General features: G+C 36.4%; 1 protein-coding gene across 12 annotated transcripts in view; it reads right to left on the bottom strand.

Annotated features, from left to right (window-relative positions):
* Agfg1 (ArfGAP with FG repeats 1) overlaps positions 1–20,645 on the bottom strand; it is a 62,128-nt gene that overhangs the window by 23,636 nt on the left and 17,847 nt on the right. For 11 of the 12 annotated variants that reach the window (XM_021247006.2, XM_013066822.3, XM_021247010.2 and 8 more), the window contains exons 3-5: positions 9,455–9,570; positions 5,395–5,557; positions 4,503–4,656 (exon numbers count right to left, since the gene is read on the bottom strand). In XM_021247006.2, coding sequence (XP_021102665.1) covers positions 4,503–4,656; positions 5,395–5,557; positions 9,455–9,570 — 433 coding nt within the window. Of the gene's footprint in view, positions 1–4,502; positions 4,657–5,394; positions 5,558–9,454; positions 9,584–20,645 lie in introns of all 12 variants that reach the window. The other variant, XM_013066823.3, reaches the window with a different exon arrangement.

Here is a 20,645-nt window from a genome sequence, read left to right as displayed (position 1 = left end):
CCAGAAATTTCCTCAGACAATTTTTGTGAAACGGTAAGTTTGTACACAGTACCTTTTAATGGCCTCAGGAATCGTACTACAACATGACTATGTTAACATAGGAAAAGTGAACAGAGAGCAGCAGTAAATGTACGAGCTACAGCACAGTAAACAAACATGTGGGATACATTCTGGAAAATTCAGTGATTTAAACTGATACTTCATTATGTGAATCTAAAGAGTAACCTAAATATCTAAAATATATTTTTTTAAAAGTTAACAAACATGGGCACAAGAAAATGAAAAAAACAATGTATAAGCTTATGATCACCAAGCTGCAGATATTCACATTCTATCAGAAGCCTGCTATTTTAAACTTGTGCTAACAATTAAAGAAATCATGAGACCCAGTAGCAATTAGAGCATTCAGTAAAAAAAAGATCAAGATGTATTTTGCAACTGATCCTCAACCTAAGTGCAAAATTCCAGACTTCTCTAAATTTTATGTATGTTTAAAAAAATCAAAAATTTTTACTGAAGGCCAAAATAGATGCTAGATAAGAGTTTACGAGAGGATATAATGCAAATAAGAAACTTTTGGCATGTTAGAAAGAGAATGCTTGTGGAAAGAATGAAAAGCATGTCCAAAGATGAGGAACGGTTAGATGTTGTACATATAGTAAATCCTTTGCAGGCAATTCTAATTTAATAAGCATTTGTAAAGAAATATTATAAAGAAATGTATAAGAATAATAAGTACTGTCATATCTACAAAATAGTGTTTTTTCAAAGAGTAAAAATGTTAGAAATTCAAATGACCACCAATAAGGGATCACTTAAATATATTTTATATGAAATATCATGTGATGGGATATAACCATATAGTCACTAGAAACCATATAAAATATTTAGTCCTACACAAAAATTTTATGCCAAAGAAAATGAGTTAATAATCCCAGTTATACTTCTTATACAAAACATGGTATATTATATATATAACAAAATCTGCATTTTTAATTAACTCTTTAGAAAGATTTCAAATCAATACCATTTTATGTTTGCCTGAGTTTATAGCACTTTTGCAATGAATATGTAACAAACAAAAAAAAGCTGCAAAACAAAAATTTCAATAACAAATCAACATGTTAAACCCTATTTTAAGAAGAAAATCAGGAAAACTTAAAGCATTTTATATGATTACCATCATGTATGTATCTGAATGGGTACAACAGTCGGGGGGAAATTTACCTCACAGAGACCCCTTTTACCAGGTACCTAACTGTGCCACTTCTTTCCGGAATGAAGACTGCCACTCTGTGTGTGCATCACGCCTTTCGTTTCACGTGAAAACCTCTTTTCATGCATTTCCCCCTCTCTCAAATACTACAAAGAAAGTTCCTAAATTAAAAGCTTTCTTATTGCTTAATAATATAAATTCTGTATTTTCTGGATATTCTGAAATCTTTTGTTACTCTTTTTGCTCAATATGACAAAAACTCAGTTTCTTTTTTTTTGGTACCGGAGATCGAACTCGGGTCGTTGCACTTGCACAGCAGGCGGTGAAACCACTGAGCTAAATCCCCGGCCCAAAAACTCAAGTTTCTTCATAGGCTGAAAATTAACTTTTAGAAAACAAAAGTTAAAAAAAAATAAATTTATTGAAAAGTATTTTGGAAGAAGTATCTATAGAAGATCAAAGCAATACAATACCAGTTTAAACAACGTCATCCTTTCATATGACTGGTAACACCAATAACCAAGTTTAGATTAATAAAAGGAATCTGGGCTAAGAATCAGATAATTCTATCCTAGCTGGGCATGATGGCACAGGTCTGTAATCCCAGAATTCGAGAGGCTGATGCAGGAGGATCACCAGGGCGTCAAGGCCAGTCTGGGCTACATAGTGAGTTTAAGACCAACCTGAACTACATGGTGAGATCCTGTCTCAAAGAAAAACAAAAACAAACTAAAAAAAATTCCAACCTAATGTAGGTAACTGAATAGCATGAAAAAAGTCCTTAAATTGCTCTACTCTTCCTAGTCTTCTCACTACCAAAACGGGAAGATTCATCAGCCTCCACATGCAAATCCACCCCTATAATTCTGCAACTTCTCAAAGAACAAGAATAAATTCTTTAAGGCTTTCAAAACTCTAGGCTGAGAAGAAAGTTTAACTAGAAGATAAGGTATAAACCAAAACATGTAATGTATACAGTATATAACTAGGAAACATAGTATAGGAAGTTCTCAAATATACTGGGTTATTATTCCAAAAGGCAAGTTGTACTTTTGAACATCTTAGTTGTATGTGTGAGAACAAATCAGTTCATAGTAAACCATTTTTGTTAGGCAAGCTTATCTTTTATAACATTTGTATTTTCCTGGTGTTTTCCAAATACAGCCTCAAATTCAATATGGCAAAACAAGGTTTTGTAGTACTTGAACCCATTTTTATTTCTAAGTACTGAGTCTATTTAAAATTTTCAGGGGCCAGGGATTTAGCTCAGTGGTTTCACTGCCTGCTGCGCCAGCGCAAGGACCCGAGTTCAATCCCCGGTACCAAGAAAAAAAATAAATAAATAAAATAAAATTTTCAACAACTGGTATAAATGCTGAGGAATCTAGCTTTAGAAATTAAACACTAATAAATTTAATAATACAAAAATTACCATCTGATTCCTCAAGCAAACTCTGAACAAAGAATCCAAAGTAAATAAAATATGACAAAGTAGTAAAGATGTTTCTTAAATAATCTTGTTTCTAAGAGTAGAAAGGAATCACTTCAGCTTAGAATTTAAGGTACCAAACTAAGAAGCCTGAATCTTGCTAACAGTTATATTTCTTCTTCAATTACAAACAGATACTCATGAGAAAAGATAAATAAACTACAGGACACAAATTGAAATACCATAGCAAGTTCATTTAACATATACACTTTGTTTTTCCTACAAGTAGTAAAACATTTTTCATCCATTCCAACATTTAAAAAGATGGAATTTCCTATTGAATAAATAAGATTTCATGCTCCACTTTGAGAAAAATCAATATATTTAGTAATTCTAAAACCCTATTTCCACTTTTCACATCTCATTATATGACTCATTTGTGTTATTTTATCACAGAACCTGTAAACTGTGATTGATTATGAGATGTGAAAAATGGTTCTCTTTCTACAGGAGGTGTTCTGATCTACTGCCATGTAGAAATAGGGTTTTAGAATATAAGAAATCAATTCTAACAGCAAGCTTCTGTTACACGCATAAAATTATGAAATACATATTTTAGAAAGATACAGTCTCAAATTTTTCTTATCTACAATTAAAGTTATGGAAAGCAGCTTCAGCCAATAACTTACACACTCATGTTAACTAATACAAAGCAAAATTTCAAATTACCAAATAAAACTATAAAATGACTCAATCAATTCCTACATTAGTGTCTTACATTTGGTCTGAGGTGTTTAATCACTTGCACACAGAGAAGGGTACACTCTCTTATGATGTACATATCAATGCTTATTGCCCTCCAAAACAGACTCCATTTATATTTTTAATATAATGTTTCTAATATAACTGCAATGTAGTGGATGACATTTAAAATTATTTTGCATAATAGTCACACACTGACCATCAAAGTTAACAATATAAAGAGACAATCCAAAATCCTGAGCCTTAAACCCTAAGCAGTAAGTTGCCTAGCCACTTCCCACACATACAAGAACCTGTATCTCATCAAGCCTCTAGATTCAACCACAGTTTTTAAGAAAACTTGTTAAAGGGGATCACAGTGGTGCAATCAACTCAGACTAGTGCAAATCTTGCAGAACAATCCACTTTCTTTAACAAATTACAGAGGAGAAAAAGATGAAGAATTTATAGATTAAGAGACATAAGAGACACTGCTCACAATTGCAATGTGTGCACCCTATTTGAAACCTAATTCAAACTATATGGATGTAGAGGAGTCTGTGTGTGTGTGTGTGTCTGTGTGGTATATGTACAAACATACAGATAATATGTATGGTATATAAAGAAAACAATATGGAGTGGAATGAAAATTTCAGTAACAATTAACAAATCGTTACTATTTACGGAGTGATAATCCTGTGATGTTAAACAAAAAGTCTTGTTTTACAGATGTCATCTATATGGGCAAACTATTATGTCTAAAATTTGCTTCAAAATAATATGAATGAAATAAGATTTGCCATGAGTGATTAGTAATACATAAGGTTAGACTGCCCATTTACTTTTGAATATTTACCATTTTCCACAATAAAAGAGAAAAATATATAAAATCTTTCCCATTTTTCCATGAAAAGAGGTCACATCATATCTCAACATTACATACAATCCCTTCTGTGATTAGTAAGTGCCACAGATACATGGTTACACTTCAACATTTAAGGATGACCAAAAAGCCTCAATCAAACATGCTTATTGATATCTAATTTAATAAAGACTGGATGTTTCTTGCTGCTTTACAAACATCTCAGGCTAAAGCTATTGAGAAAAGACACATACCTGCATGACTGTTGAAATGTGCAAAGTTAGCAAAATTGGCTGTGGCTGTTGACTGAGGAGCTGGAGCAGCAAAGATGTCTGAGCCAAGATCACTCAAAAGGTCAAACTGCTTCTTTTCCTGCTGCTGCCCTTGGGAGCGACCTACAACTGGGGACTATAAACCACATAACTATAAAGATTTTCCAGTCAGATCTACTGAATTTTTATATAGAACTATCTCCAATCCACAAGCTTAACACATCCTTCCATAGTTACAGTGTACTGACTTAACTCCTCTTCATTTTTTCACTCAGACTTTTGTGGGGGAAAACAAAAATTACTCAAAAGCCCTAGAATGCACTACAAAAAGGGTAGGATTTAATTAATTCACAGTACTATGCTTCAGATCCATTCTTATACAGGATAGAGGTTGTAATGCCACACAAAAACAGATCTGTCATAGCTCCATCAACTACAGTGAAGTAGAGAACTCTAGTTACCAACTTATAAAAAGACTTCAGATTTTCAGAATAAGATATAATGCAAAGCTACTAAGTCTCAGTAATAAATATGCCACATCATCAGGCATGTGGGAAAATCCCACTACTTCCTGTTAAAGAACATCAGAGGCTATACTGCTCTGAAAGTCACCAGCCATTCATGTCTCACTAACTGCAGTCTATATGACAGCCTTAGCAGTGTTCCTGTACTCCCTAATGAATCAAAGCAATCATAAAAAGAACAAAATACAGTACACACATTCCTACCACTTACTCAACATTTTAATGTATCATAAACCATTAGGACGAAATGCCACTGTCATCAAGGTTATGTCACTGTCTTAAAGAATTACCAAAATCTTGGCACTCCATCTTCCCTAAGCATCCCCTACAAAGATTTAGAGACTACTCACCTGACTAGGTGTGCCCTTATTTAGGTGCAGTGCTGGTGCAGAATCTCCTAAGAGAGATTTCAGTGGTTTGACCTCAGGTGTGCTGCTCGTGCTACTGGCTGAAGACCCTGAAATTGACGCATGCACTGATGCCACAACCTTGGCTTGTTCCGGGGGGACATACCTAAAACGTAAAAATTAGAATGGGCAGTTGGCTCAGTTCCAATTTTATATAAAACTGTTTCAACATTAATCTTATTTGAAAACTCAGAACTGAGGGCTTAAAACTACATTTAATTGAAATATTTAAAGACTAAATAAAGAGTAGAAAACCTGCTGTTTTCTAGTTACTTACTTATGGTTTACCTACTTATAGTTTACTTATTTACTTATGGTTTCTCAAAGATGATAAACACAATGTAACTGATGTTTTTCAAACTAAAGACCTATATTTAACCACCACACAGTCAACACTATAAATTTTTAAAATGAAATTATCGGGCTGGGGATTTAGCTCAGTGGTTCCACCGCCTGCCTCACAAGCGCAAGGTCCCGAGTTCAATCCCGGGCACCAAAACATACATACATGCATATATCATACATACATACATAAAATAAAATGAAATTATCCTAAAATCATAACATTTGGAAAAAGATTTATTATATTATGACTGACAGCCTAAAATATAGAGGCCTATTATAAATCTAATAAGATCAACAACTTCGTTTTAAAATGGACAAAATCAATTCACAAAAGGAAACATATGAACACTTAATAACATAATAAAATGGAAATTAAGGTATTATCATCTTTAATCTGTGTGCGAACTTTGCACATTTTCTGTTGCTATCTACTGAAATGTACGCTGTGCCCTAGATGTACTACCATACTTCCAAAATCTTATCCTTAGGAATTGGTCAAGTATACAAAGGTAATAGTTATATGTACATATATATTACAATAGAATCTTTATAATCTAAAAAACAGGAGCAAATCAAACATCTACTAGGAGAAAAATACTGCAAAGGACTATGCTAATCTATATATGCTGGAGCCAGGCATTGTAAGGCATGCAGAGGGAAGGGGTCATCATGAGTTTGAAGCCAAACTGGACTACCTTCTGAGATCCTGCCTCAAGAAAACAAAATCTGTGTATTACTTCACAGCTGCTCTGACTTCACAAATCTTTCCAGGTTTTATCCCAGTCATGTATAAATAGGAGTCATTGGAAGGGGGGGACTGAAGGAAAAAGAAGTTAAGAATATAATGCACAAATGTCAGTAATGGTAATCAGTCATTATTGAGTTTTGTAATTCTACCCAGGTGTGGTGACACATGCCTGTAATCCCAGCACTCGGGAGGCTGAGGCAGGATGATTGCTGAGAGTTCCAGGCCAGCATGGGCTACAAAGTGAGTTCAAAGCCAGTCTGAACTACAGAGGGAGACCTTGTCTCACCCCCTTCCCCCAAAAGAGTTCTGCAATTCTGAGTTTATTCCTGCCCTCCTCCCCATCTCGGGAAAGTAGGAAAACAGAGTAGATACTAGTAACTATTCCAGAGAGAGAGAGCTCAAACCCCAGTTCCACTAGTCAATGGCTATGAAACCTGAACAAACTACTACAACTCTATGCTTCCATTTTTTAAATATATAAAATGAGGTAAAGATGCTATGGAGTTATTAATGAGCTCACATTTGTAGCTCTTGGTACACTAGACCTACAGAATGGTGGCTATTATCAAAGCATATAATAGCCACAAGCAACACAAATTTTTTCCCCCAATAAATGGGAAAGATGACAAGAGATATGAGAATGAATACAAGAAGTTATTTCCTGTAATTTGGCATTCCACTGATGGCATAAATTCCTGAATACTGCCAAGTCTGATCCAAGATAAAACCTAGTAACAGTTTATGGCTCCAAAGACTTGTTCCACTTAAAGGGACTAAGCATGTCTAAGACGTGATTCTGAGAATTGACCAAAAGAACGGTCTCAGAATATCACTGGATATCCACAGCCACACTGCTATGAGTGTAGTTTCCTGCAATAAGCACTCTTTGTTTTGCTTTATCTTGTTTTCTGAGACAGGGTCTCCCTATGTAGTTCAGGCTGGCCTTGAACTCACTATGTAGCCCAAGTTGGCCTCCAACCCAAAGTGATCCTCCTGCCTCAATCTCCAGAGTGCTGGGATCACAGGCATGCACCACCACACCCAGCTTATAAAATTCTCTTAGATAGGGCCTGGGATTTAGCTCAGTGGTGACACTGCCAGCCTCACAAGCAAGCGCAAGGTCCTGAGTTCGATTTCTGGTACCAAAAAAAAGGAAATTCTCTTGGATAGAATCCATTGGGATAGTGTTCATGTTTAAAAAGAAAAAGATGTCATTGCTAATTATATGTTATATACGTGCAAGAGCAGAAGTTAAAAATGTTCACTCCTTGAAGTCTGTACTGTTCTTATTACTGCCATGTTTCTCAAGAAAGAAAAAATAACACCAAATATAACTGTGTTTTTTAGTTATTTGGATTACAGCTCATATAAATTATTTATTCATTCATTCATTCATTCATTCAATCATTTATTTTTGGTACCAGGGATCAAATGCAGGTCCTTGCGCTTGCGAGGCAGGTGGCAGAACCCCTGAGCTAAATCCCCAGCCCAATAATTTATTATTTTTATAAATACAGGAGTGGCAATTTATGGTTTTAATCCTATTACCATTAACATATTCATAGTTTTCCTTATCATTTACATTCACTTTTCTCATCATAGCTACAGCTAACCCATCTAAGACCCTAGCTAAGTCCTAACCAAACTGACTTTATAAGCTTAAGAAAGTAACACTGGTGAGAAAACCAAAAACTGTGTTAGAACTATACAAAGTGAACAATCTTACCTATAAGATGAATAGTCTGCTGAATTAAGAACTAAAATGATAAAAGAATAAATACCTTTCAAATTAAAAGAATTGTTCCTGTCACTGTATTTTTTACTACCACCCATGTTCTAATACTTTCTTCTTTGTTAAACTAAGATTTTACTGGTATATTTCTACCTATATTTATAACCAATGTGTCTAGTTCAGATAAACACAGCCCTGGTAAATCTTATTCTGCAAAAATTAGTCCATTTTAGACAGCAGAAAGAATACAAATTTTAGTAGAGCCTAGAAGTCAGAGCTAATGTGCTTAGTGAATGAAAATACAGGCCTATTCCCCAGAAACCACAAAAAGTGGTCCCTCAGAACCAAATCATTTCCTGGGTTAAAATGTTCCTCAAGGAAACAAGGAGCACTTTATTTCCCCACATATAGTCCCTTTATCTGACTCTCTCCCCAATCTTCTTAATCCTAAGAAGGAAATATACCAGTTTTGCTCAACAGCATTAAACAACAACAACAAAATTCACAGTTAATAAATTTTAATTGACTGCACGTAAATTGTACCAAAAGGTAAAAACATGACAAGCCCTCAGTAGCTCAATACTACCTCCCTCCATGGATACAGTCCTGCCTCTGCTGTAAGGGACATACTAGCTTTATGTAAATCTGTGTAGAATTTCCTTTTAAAACATAAAATGTGGTAGATTTAGTTAGGGGAGTATAAATGTTCCCTTCGTAACCAGGTAGTAAACTGATGCTTGGGTGGGAAGTAAGAGACACTGTATTTTAAACAAAGACAATGAAAGACGCAATCGTGTGGACAGATTACTATATCTGAGCTTTACCACAGTGCCTCGTATAAAGAAGCTACTACTCAAATACTTGCTAAAGGAACAGACCTTAAGAAAGGAAGATTTATAAGACTAAAAATGTGTAGAGACTAACAAAGGATTAGAAAGATCCTTAACTTTCCAAAAGGGTAGGAATCCCGGTAATTGAACAGCCTACTCCTACAGATGAGTAGATGAGTTAAGATAAAATAGAAATAAAGATATCTGGAAACCAAATCCAAAAAAAGCCAAAAATGTGAATCTACAGACTCACCTATCTCTTTCCTGCCTGCTTCTCTTCCTTACCTTTGCTGTTTCAGTTAGAGCAGTTTGAAGCAGCTTTACTCTACATACAAACTATTCACTCACCATCTTTTCTTTTCGTATTTTTCTTGTAGAAATTCTTTCACTTTTTGTGGGTCCCTGAAGTCTGGAATTGCTGAAGATCTATCATCAAATAATCCTAGCCAAATCTGTTTACAAACCTTTGGAAAGAATCAAAAGAAGAAACCAAAAAAGTGTTAAATTCAACATCTTCACTTAATGAGATTTTAATGGGAAATTATTCTTTCAGAAAGCAAACCTACTTAATAATTTTAATACTTCTTTCAAAGAGAATATTAATTATAATCAGAAATGAATGAACTAAGTTGACATTAATGTATTGCAGTATGCAGTAAAATTTTAGCAGAAGAACCATACACAAGAGCTCTTAGACAAGTAGTGAACCAAGATTTGAGAGGATTTGGAGTTTTTTGCGGAGGAGTCTTGGGGTCATCATAAACTGTAAACCATTAACATAGTCATGTAATCTGTACAAACTTCAGCACTCTTACCTGTAAGACAGAGAAACCTCATTAGTAGCAATTTTACGGGCCCTTTAACACCCAAAAAGAACAAATACTGGAATCACAAGTAACTTACCATTCAAGTCTAACAATAATAAACACAAACATAAGGCAGATACAACTCTAGCTTGTAATTGCTTCCTATGCTTTTTTTGTCCAATAGCTGAAAATTAAGAATCTAGATATTGGTCTGGGGATTTAGCTCAGTGGTGGCACCACCTGCCTAGCAACCTGAAGGTCCTGAGTTCAAAGCCCCCCCCCTAAAAAAGAATCTAGATATTTAACTTTTTTGAAAAATGAAAGGTTACAAAGATCACAAAAAAAGAACTATGAAGAAAAACACTGTTAAGTAGACTTCATCAAAATTAATGTTTGCTCTTCAAAATAACTTAAAAAGGCAAGCCACCAACTGATAAAGTATTTGCAAAATGTGTAAGAACTTAAAAAAAAAAATTGTAACCAGGATATGTATTTTTTTTAAAAAACTACAGCTATATTGTAAACACAAAGCAACCCATTAAGGAGGCAAAATTTTTAACATTTCAAAGAAGGTTTACACATGAAAATAAAGCCTAAAATAATGTCCTATAGAAAATAAAAATTAAAATGACACCAAGAATCCACCCACAATATAGACATCCATAGATTACATACCCATAGGATAAACCATAAGAAAAGCTTAAAAAAAAGGTAAACCATGTGTCAGTGAGAACATGGAAGAGGAAGGAAGCAGGTGGGGAAGATAGAAGAAGCAAAAAAATAGCTCATATTGTATGAATACTAACTCTGATGAAGTGGCTTTCAAAAACGATTCTCCGATTACCTGGATGAGCACCATCAGGGCCACCTAAGAACTTTCTGGAAATACAAAGTATCAGAAGCCACCTAAGACCTTCACAATGAATGCCTTTAGGTGATGCCCAGTAACCTGTTTATCAAGCCTCCCAGGTAATCCTAAAATAGGCTAAAGTTTGAAAAACTGCTTCAGCAGAATCTAGGCCAGCAGACTAAAAACTTCCTTTCTACCTATAGTTTTATCTCTGCTAATCTCTATATGGATAAATTCAAAACAAAAATTTTAACAGACATTCCTCAAATTTAGTAAAGCTGTGAGTAAAATTCACTTCAGAGAGCCTGTTTCATGACACATGGAAAAAATTGTCCTTATTATTATGTGACCTACTCTCTCTCACATTTTGGCCCCTGAAAAACTGACTTCTGCTTGCATTACAACTGTTCTCTCTTAAGCTTGTAGATTTGCTGATGAGAGATAAATCTCTTTTCTTTGTTTTCTTTCAGTAAAATAAATACCATTAACTGAAAAGGTGGTTTTTCAGTTTTGCGTAGAGTAAGTGAAGAGATGAAAGAATGCACGGATAGCATTAAAGACTTGTGATCATGAATATTTAACGTGAAATAGCCTCATCTGGCTGTTTAGGCACTAAGTAGCTAGAGTGATGGTTTTAATGAAATAGAATACAACAGGGGTTAAAGGGTGTGATTACAGTAACAGACCGTGGAATCTAAACTGGACTAAGAAAAATGAAGACAAAAAGGCTTAACAGAATGGAGGACTTGATTATCCCACAATTACTGGGGTTAGGTTTTAGAGCAAATGAGCTAGGAAGAGAATATCAGTGGCAGTCAGAGAACAGGATACTTGAAATCTGAGCGGCGATGTAGTTATCAACAAAAGGTCTAAAATGGGGTGACGAATCATTAGAGATAAGTCAAAGACTCAGGAGACTATATGCATGATCCACATGGATCTTGGGATCGTCAAGAAATGATTAGAGGGAAAAAAGATTATTATGTAAATTGCTGAACTCTAGAATGAAGAGGACTGACTGGTATGACTGCACTAAAAGAGAGCAGGTGATAAAATCTATTGACAGGAGGAACATGGGGGCAGGAGACCAAAAGCAACACTAGCGAACAATGACGACCCCCAACTGGCATCATTTGCAAAGGCTGATGGCATTAGTTTTGACCACCTCCTTGGGAGGAAAGGATAATCAGTTTAATTATAGCACAACGTGGTTGGGGTGGTTCCCAGCCTGGACTAGGGAATCAGACTGCATGAGTTTGACTTCCAATTCTGTTCACTATCTGACATGTATTGAAATCCGAAATGCAACCAGTAGCAGAACTTACTTCATGGAGACACTGGGCGTGTTAGGTGAGTTTATACATGCTGTGCACAGGAACAGGTGTCCTTAACAAGCTTTAAATAGCATTAGTCACATTACTTTTGGGCCTGGTCTCTCAAGAGGTCTGTAGGGGTGGGCCATGGAGCAACGAGATAAGCAAGGGCTCGGAAGAACATAGGAAACTGGGTCACCCTTCAATCCTGCCGCAGACACAATCAAAGTGGTCTTGAGAGAACCATCTCCTTCCTCTATAGCACCCTGCACTTCTCATTACAAGGTACCTCATACTAGAATCTTATGTTCTCATTCAGTATTTCTGAATTCTCAATAATGCTAAAGACAATAAATATCCAGATTGATAACACTGTATCCAACATCCTTATGGATGAATTTAAAATAGAATTACACCAGCCAAAAAAATAAATTCATGAAATTGTCAGAGTCATTTTTTTCCTCATTCTGGTGCTAAGCCATTTTAGAACTGCAATCACAACAGCCAGTGACAGAATTTAAATTATTTTTAAAGTACTGTATATGTGCTTGCATTACTTTAGGAAACAGATGCCATCCTCAATTTGTGTAATTTGAAGTTTAATCAAAATTTGGTTACCAAAAATAGGCAGACTACAAGAAAACCCAGAAATGAGAGTGTAGCCTTCTAGGGTTAGTAACAGCAGGACTGGGAGTAAGGGGATGGGGGTCATTATAACCCTAAAACAAAGAGGGCTGCCTGAAACACCAAGGGAAGGATGCGGCTAGTTTGCATAAATATCACAGGGAAGAGGTCAAGAAAGTGAACATCCTGAATCCTCCCTTTCCTTCCTTTACCTACTCACAATGTTCCCCACTGGCTGGACCCAACCAGAAGCCAGAAAAGTCCACTTGCATATACAGAGAGGCCAGCTAGCTATAACCAGAGAAGGAAAAGCTAACAAGCACACGAATAAATCATAATAACTATATACATGGCAAGTAATTTAACACTCAATTATGAACACCAAAAACAGGAAGCATTCATATTAATACCCAATTTCTTTTGTATATAGGAGTTTCATGGAGCTTGAGAAAGAGAACAGATAAGAATATGTTTGTAAGTGGAAGACAGAAGAAAAGAGCAGAAACTTTACTGAGATAAATACACACCTTTATTCAGACAAGCCCTTATTTTCATAAAAAGGTTAAAAAGAATAAATAGCGTGATATAGCTCTTACAACTTCTACATACAAAGGTATAATAAGGACAAGAAAGAAAGATGCTCCGGAATTAGACACTCTTTTTTCATTAAGCCCATTTATCTACATCGAACTACATTTCAGACTTTTTTGTGCTTTCTCTACTTAGGAGAAACATAGGACTACTACCTCCTTCTGAATGTAAGATACAATTACAACACTGAATAATACTGTTTTACAAAGCACAGGAACAAGTAACAGGAGAGTTAAGAATTGAAAATCTTATGAACAGTTAATATCCAAATTTTGGAAGTAGGAAGAAAAATTGAATAGAAATAAGTATTAACAAACAGGAAATATTGTTAGAAGGTCTCTAGATAGCTGCTGTAAACCTATAAAAAAATTCTGCCACCAACTTTTTGGGGGGGTCAGAGGGCAATGCTGGGGGTTGAACACTGGGCCTCAGACATTCTAGGCAGGCCTCTACCACGGAGCCACACACACCCCACCCCATCCCCGCCTGCCTATCACCAACATAAAGACAAGGGAGAAAGTTCAAAATCAGAAAAGTATTTCATATATATACCATGATTGAAGCTAAATTCTAAAAAATAAGTACATTAACTCCTTAAGCATGGTCAGTTAGGCCACAGTCTGACCCCTGATTAACTCTTCAAAGGCAATTTGTATAATCATTCCCTCCAACCACACTGTTCTCTATTCAAATCCTAGGTACAACACATTATTTATTTTCATTCCCTTTGTCTCATGAGTTTTAAATGAAAATTTTATGAGGCAGGAACCCTTTCTCTAATTCATCACTATTCAAATGCTCAGTACTTGAACCACAGTGGGCATTTAAAATTTGATAAATGAGTGAAAGCAACTTCTGAAATGTATGTGCCATAGAAGTATCTTTTTTCTTTTGTTCCATTTAAAATATACACACTGACCTAGAACATTCAGCTTCCCAACTTATTCAGGCAGAAATAATAAATTCACTGATCCAAATTCTCCCAGCACATATAAGAGATAAAGGTCAGCAAATTGCACCTTTTGGGCTGACTCTGGCCTAAGGCCTGTGTTTGTAATATAAATCTGGTTATCTGTTGTCTATTTTATGTTACAAGATCAGTACTGCAACAAAGATCAATATTGAAACAGAGGCCTGTGACCAACAAGCACAGCCCAAATATTTACTACCTGATGCTTCACAGAAAACGTATGCTAATTCCTGATACAGCTACAGCCATGGATTTACTATATCATCCCAGCATCCAAGAATAATAATGATTTAATATAATAAATAAAAACTTGTGTTAGAGGCCAGTACTATAACGTGCACAGTGAATAACAGCTGGCCATAAAATGAAGCAAACCTTCTGCAGGAGAATATCAGGTATCTACCCTTTTTGTTAGGATCATCACTTAAAAGCAATGGTCCACCACCCCAACAACCAGCAACCTGCTAGAACTCAGGATTGCTAGAAGTCAAGTAGAAATCCAAGTTTAAACATACAAGTTTGCCACAATCACAGCAACTCAAAAGTAAGGGGCAAATCCCAGAAGGAGGTAAGAGGACAGGCACCACAAAACCTGCCTATCAACTGTGCCCAAATCTCTGGCTCACACTGGAGCAATGCATGTGTTCAATTAAGGACTAAAACATGGAGCACAGATTTCAGCCAGCAAGGAAGTTTGCCAAATAAATAACTACCTTTTCTGAGAAACAAAATAAAATTATATTATTCTCATGATTTCTTTTATTTTATATTTTTAAGACAGGGTACTGAAAGCATTAACTACTAAAAGAAACTGATAATTGTATTTCACCACAATAATAAGCTTTGTTTGCCAAAAGATATCAGTAAGAAAATAAATAAGCAAGTCACAAGGAAGTATCTGACAAAGAAGAATGAACAAAATTCTGATATATTTATAGAACAGTACTCTGTGGCCACCCTAGGTTACATAGAAAGTTTAAGGCCAGCTTGAGTTTCACGGTAAGACCCTGTCTCAGAACAACAATGAAAGTAATGAAAAGGAAAAAAACTACATCCATCCACATACTTAACTCTCAAAAGAAGCGTTGTACAAAAACGTGTACTCTTTACCATGTCAGTTTATTGTTATGAATGTGAAGAACGGTGCCTCTAGAAAAGGAAGAGACTTCACTGGGAGAAGTAGTAGGAAATTTCCTGAAATGATGCCTGTGTGCTAAATCATTACAGGGGCTCCCCTGCCAAAGTGCAAGTAACTACCAAGTCACCCAGGGGTGAGGATGTAGCTCAGGGCACAGTGCTTGCCTAGCACTTCAAGTCCTGGATTTGATCTCAAGCACCACAGAAAACAAATCCAAAGGTACACTTACAATTCTTGCATTTCACAGCATGTAAATTACATCTCAAAAAATATAAACAAGGGCCGGGGATTTAGCTCAGTGGTTTCGCCACCTGCTGCGCAAGCGCAAGGACCCAAGTTCGATCCCCGGTACCAAAAATAAAAAAGCTAAACAAATACTGAACCCTAATGATATACTTAAATTTTCAGAAGTAGTTCTTAACTCGTGTCTGAAACTTACTTTGAAATATAAGATGAACTAATGAATGAGTAATATAACTTTCCAACTTTGTAAGTCCATGAAATTTTCCATAATAAAATGGGGGAAGACAGGTGGAGACAGGCAGATTTGGCCACTGCCTCTGCCCAGGACCAGGGTCTCACCATGGTCGTACAAGAGGGCAGGTTCTAGCTAACACAGCAAGTAGTCTACCAGGCTCCCGGCCACTCCATCTCGCTCACACTACTCTGAAACACTGCTCCTGCATAAGACCTGTGGCACTATTCTACTGTCAGATGGCACAAAGCAGAACAAGTTCTCGTATGAGAAGATGACTGTTCACAGCCAGGGAACTCCTGGAAATGGCACAGGTCCATATAAGATCATGCTTGGGGGAGTGAACAGCTCATGGTCCAATAAAGGAATGACAGAAATTCTTCAAATTTCTAACAAGTTTCTGTGAGCTCAGCCCTTGGTTACTCTTACCCAAAGCTGATCTTCTCAGGCAGGATGGCTTTGATTCCATGAAACAAAACCAAGAAATTTTCAGTGTAATTAATTTCTCCAAAGTCTATCTAGAACCTGTTTCAGGTTTCTTCTTACCAATTCATAAAGTACCCAAAACCAGATGGATATCTCCAGATGTCTCCAAGGTGAATGACAGATGCTATACTGACAATCAAAAAAGCTTATTGATCTGGAATAAGAACCTAGCATCAGGCCGGGGATTTAGCTCAGTGGCACCGCACCTGCCTCGCAAGTGCAAGGTCCTGAGTTCAATCCCCAGTACCCCAAAAAAAGAACCTGGCATCAATTTTCAGGAGCCTGAGTAGCAGCTGATACCAGAGCAACATAAAAGACGCTAGGGAAGGACTACAATTCAGAAGTACAGCAGGCAGCACTGTGCCTGAGTTGTATATAGCTCAGGAAGTAACCTGAGTTGTATACAGCTCAGGAAGTAACCTGAGCTGTATATAAATAAAAGTATGAAATGTACCTAGTTATCTACATTCTCGCACATTCTCACTGCTTTAGATGTAATAACAAAGTATATAAGATTAGCCACAGAAATGTCTGTTACATTTTGAGGCAGAAATGACCAAGAGAGAAGAAACTATGAGAGAAATATTTTAGTTATGCAAAATCTTATAGTAAGAGGTACTGAAAAAAAGTTTTAACTGCATATGAAAGTTTTAACCCCTGTGGAGTAAAATGTCTCTTACTTACGAGTAAAACTTTGAGGAGTTTAAAGAGAAAAATGCAAGGCTTCTATAGCTGACTCATAAAATAAAGCCTATTAAACCTTTAACCTTCATAAATTATCTCAAGAATGTTATAACTTCACTAAGAAACATTGCATCTCCATATTCTTAAGCATCAATTCCAAAACTGAAGCCTTTTTTACTTATACCAAAATTGGAATCATATATTTATATTATTGTTATATCTTTCTCCCTGGACTGCAAGCTTTATGTCTGTTTTTACTCCTGATCACATCCATAGCATTCAAAGACAGCTCTTAGTACACAGGAAGTGATTAATAAATCTCTGCTTTAAAAATAAAGAATGCATCAGTTATGAATGGTATCAGGGGAAAAAGTGTACCTCAGGGGTTTATTTTAAAAGCAATTGTTTTATACTGAACCTAACATAAAGCTAATAAAATACTAGTAAGCAATTACTTTATTTCTACATGTAGACTGCATGTCTGTGGCAGATCGGTAATAATGCTTTTACTCTAAGTCCCTGCCCTAAAACATAATTAGGAAGGTTAATTTACTTCTAGAAAAGAAAAGCTATATGTTTCAAAATAAGATTATTTCTACATTTTCATTTCTATTGAATTACCTATAGCACAACTTACTGGCCCTCCTTCCATTAACTCTGATAATCAGAAGTTAACTCAATAGCAAAATTCCTTTAATTAAAAAACCATGATTTACTTACAATAGCACAAAAGAAGACATAGAGAAGAAACCATTAGAAATTTTTTAAAAAGTAACTTTATGGGCCGGGGATTTAGCTCAGAGGTTCCGGCGCCTGCCTCACAAGCGCAAGGTCCCAAGTTCGATCCTCGGTACCAAAGGATAAAAAGTAACTTTATGATACAAAAGAAATCATTACGAGATACTTTAGTCTGGATCTTGAATGCCCCCTAGAGGCTCATAAGCTAAAGGGTTGGTCCCCAGGGCAGCACTCCTGGAAGGTAATGGAACCTCTGGGAGGCAGGGCCCAATGGGAGAGCTCCAGGCACTAGGGCATGCTCTTCATGGGCCCCTTCTCAGTCTCTTTCGCTTTCTGGCAATGAAGTGGCTCCACCATGCACTCCCATCGTGACACTCTGGCTCACCACAAGCCCAAAGCAATGGGGCCAACCCATCACAGACTGCAACCTTCAGAACTGTGAATCAAAATAACCCTTTTCTCTTTGTAAGTTAATTATCTCAATTATTTTGTTACACTGACAGAAAGTTGACTAACATAAATATGTGGAAACTTTGTAAAAAAAAAAAGTCAATTTTTTCAGCAAGTACAAAGTGCTTCCTGCAACAATGACACCTGACATACTATGTTCTACAACTTAATAGGGGACATGATCTGCTGCACCAAACACACTGTGGAAGTCTGAAAACAATCAATTTTCAAGTGATTTGTAAAACATTTTTTGGAGAAACTGATGATGTACTCTGTAAAAAGAATAGCCTTGATGTATATGAATAAATAACAGTTTTATTTGCTGGTCAGAGCTACAAAACAGACCAATACTAAGGTACTTAACTGATAACTCAAATTCCATTAGTACTGCCATTAGTTTTGTGATTTTCCAAAAGCAGTAAGCAATTCCTGATAAAGTTCTGAATGAAGTGAAACCCTCCCTAAATGCACACACATGGTAAGCCATTACATTAATACCAGGTCTCAAGTAATGGCTTCCATGTATCACGCCCCCTTGTCATCTACCTTAGTAGTCCCTTCCCACTTTGAATCTGGCATGATTTTCTTTGCAACAGGATGTTTACAACAGTAGTGCATGTAAGACAGCATTAAATTATATATGCAGATGACTAAACACAATTTTTCCCATCTATAGTCTGCAAGAACATTAACATGTGGCATGCAAGTTAATTCTGTTCAACTCATTACAAGTCATCCTGCTTTCTTGCTTTCCAGTAATACCTTCCAACAGTGACAACCACCAAGTATGTACCAGCACACTAACACTACCCTGTTAGGGGAGAAGATCCGAGACTTCTGCGAAGGTCAGAATTCTTTCTGATCTTTTAGTTCAGAAACACACATCTTCAGGCACGGATCCATTCATGTGCAAGATGTATGAAGATGCCATTTTAATCTTATATGTATGTGGTTGGTGTATGATCCTTTCCAAACTATTGAAAGGTAACAGTAGAAATGTGACAACATATTTTGAAATGTAAAATATCCAGCCTTTATAAACAGTACAAAGTTTTAACTCTATTAACCACTCAATGTGTAGACTGTACTTGGATCCTGACCACGGTATTAATAAAAAAAAAGAAGAAGAAGAAGAAAGTAAGTTATGAGCCAGGTTCAAGAATGCATGCCTGGGGCTGGGGATTTAGCTCAGTGGTTTCAGCGATGGCCTTGCAAGTGCAAGGCCCTGAGTTCGATCTCGAGTACCAAAAAAAAAAAAGAATGCATGCCTGTAAGCTCTGCTGCTGAGGGGGTGAGGCAGGAAGATCACAAGTTCCAGCAGCCTGGGCAACTTAGCAAGGTCCTGTCTCAAAATGAAAAATAAAAAAGACTAGGAATATAGTTCAGTGGTAGAGGCCCTGCCAAAAAACAATAAAAGTAAAGAAATTAAAGGAATTTCACTCTCTATGCATATTATATGTAAGATTTAAACGTTTACAATAAGCCAATAATAAAACATTAGCATTTAACCTATGAAGTTTTGTTTACGATGTTGTTCCAATCATTCTGCACTTCATAATACTAATCCTCACCCTCTACACATCTCATTCAAAAACACAAATAACTGATAATACTGTGATAATTTTGGTTTTAAGATGTCTTCAGGTATACTATTAAGAAGGTATGATTGCCTTCTTTAACAAGCATTTACAAGACTAGTGTATTTGCTAGCTTCCTATTCCAAATTTCCCTTTTGCTGTGCATACTATTGCTCCCTCCCTGGGTATTTTTCCTGCCAACTTAAATCCAAGTCATCCTCAAAAACAAGCAAATGAGTTTTCCTTTTTTTTGCCTGTCCTATGAGGTCTTCCCATTTCTTTCTTTTCTACCAAGAGATTGAGCCTCTCTTCCACATGCTGAAATGTATTACTACCTCAGGTCTCTCCAAGTGCGACACTGTGTCAGCTAACCCTGTGTGATACAACCCTAACTGCATCCATAATACCTAGCACAGGACCTGTCATAGTAAATGTTCCAAGTGGTTCCTTGCATGACTTAAGATTCATGAATCCAGTCATTTCCCTCTTGTTGTTGTGTGGCAGTGTTCGGAGACCAATCCCAGGGCCTTACACATGCTAAGGAAGCACTGGGCCACTGAGCTACACCGTCGGCCCTCATTCCAATCACACCTAATGTTTAAGCTTTGCTTCTACTTTTCTAACACCAAGTACTTGTTTTTGTATATTCTAAATGTGCCTTGATGTTCCAGCTGTAGAAATGTTTCAGAAATCCTGCCATATGTGACAATGATGAACCTTGAAACAATGTGCTAAGTAAAATAAGCCAATCACGGAAGGACAAATATTGTATGAGTCCATTCATATGCAGTATGTAAGACAGACACAGAAGCAGAAAGTACAGTGTGCACCAGGGAC

This window comes from Heterocephalus glaber, unplaced genomic scaffold, assembly GCF_053883595.1.
Source record: "Heterocephalus glaber isolate CG9 unplaced genomic scaffold, H.glaber_assembly_v1.0 deba00001004, whole genome shotgun sequence".
NCBI lineage: Eukaryota > Metazoa > Chordata > Mammalia > Rodentia > Bathyergidae > Heterocephalus > Heterocephalus glaber.
The sequence above is the reverse complement of the archived record's forward strand: the minus strand, read 5'-3'. Positions and strand labels throughout refer to the sequence as shown.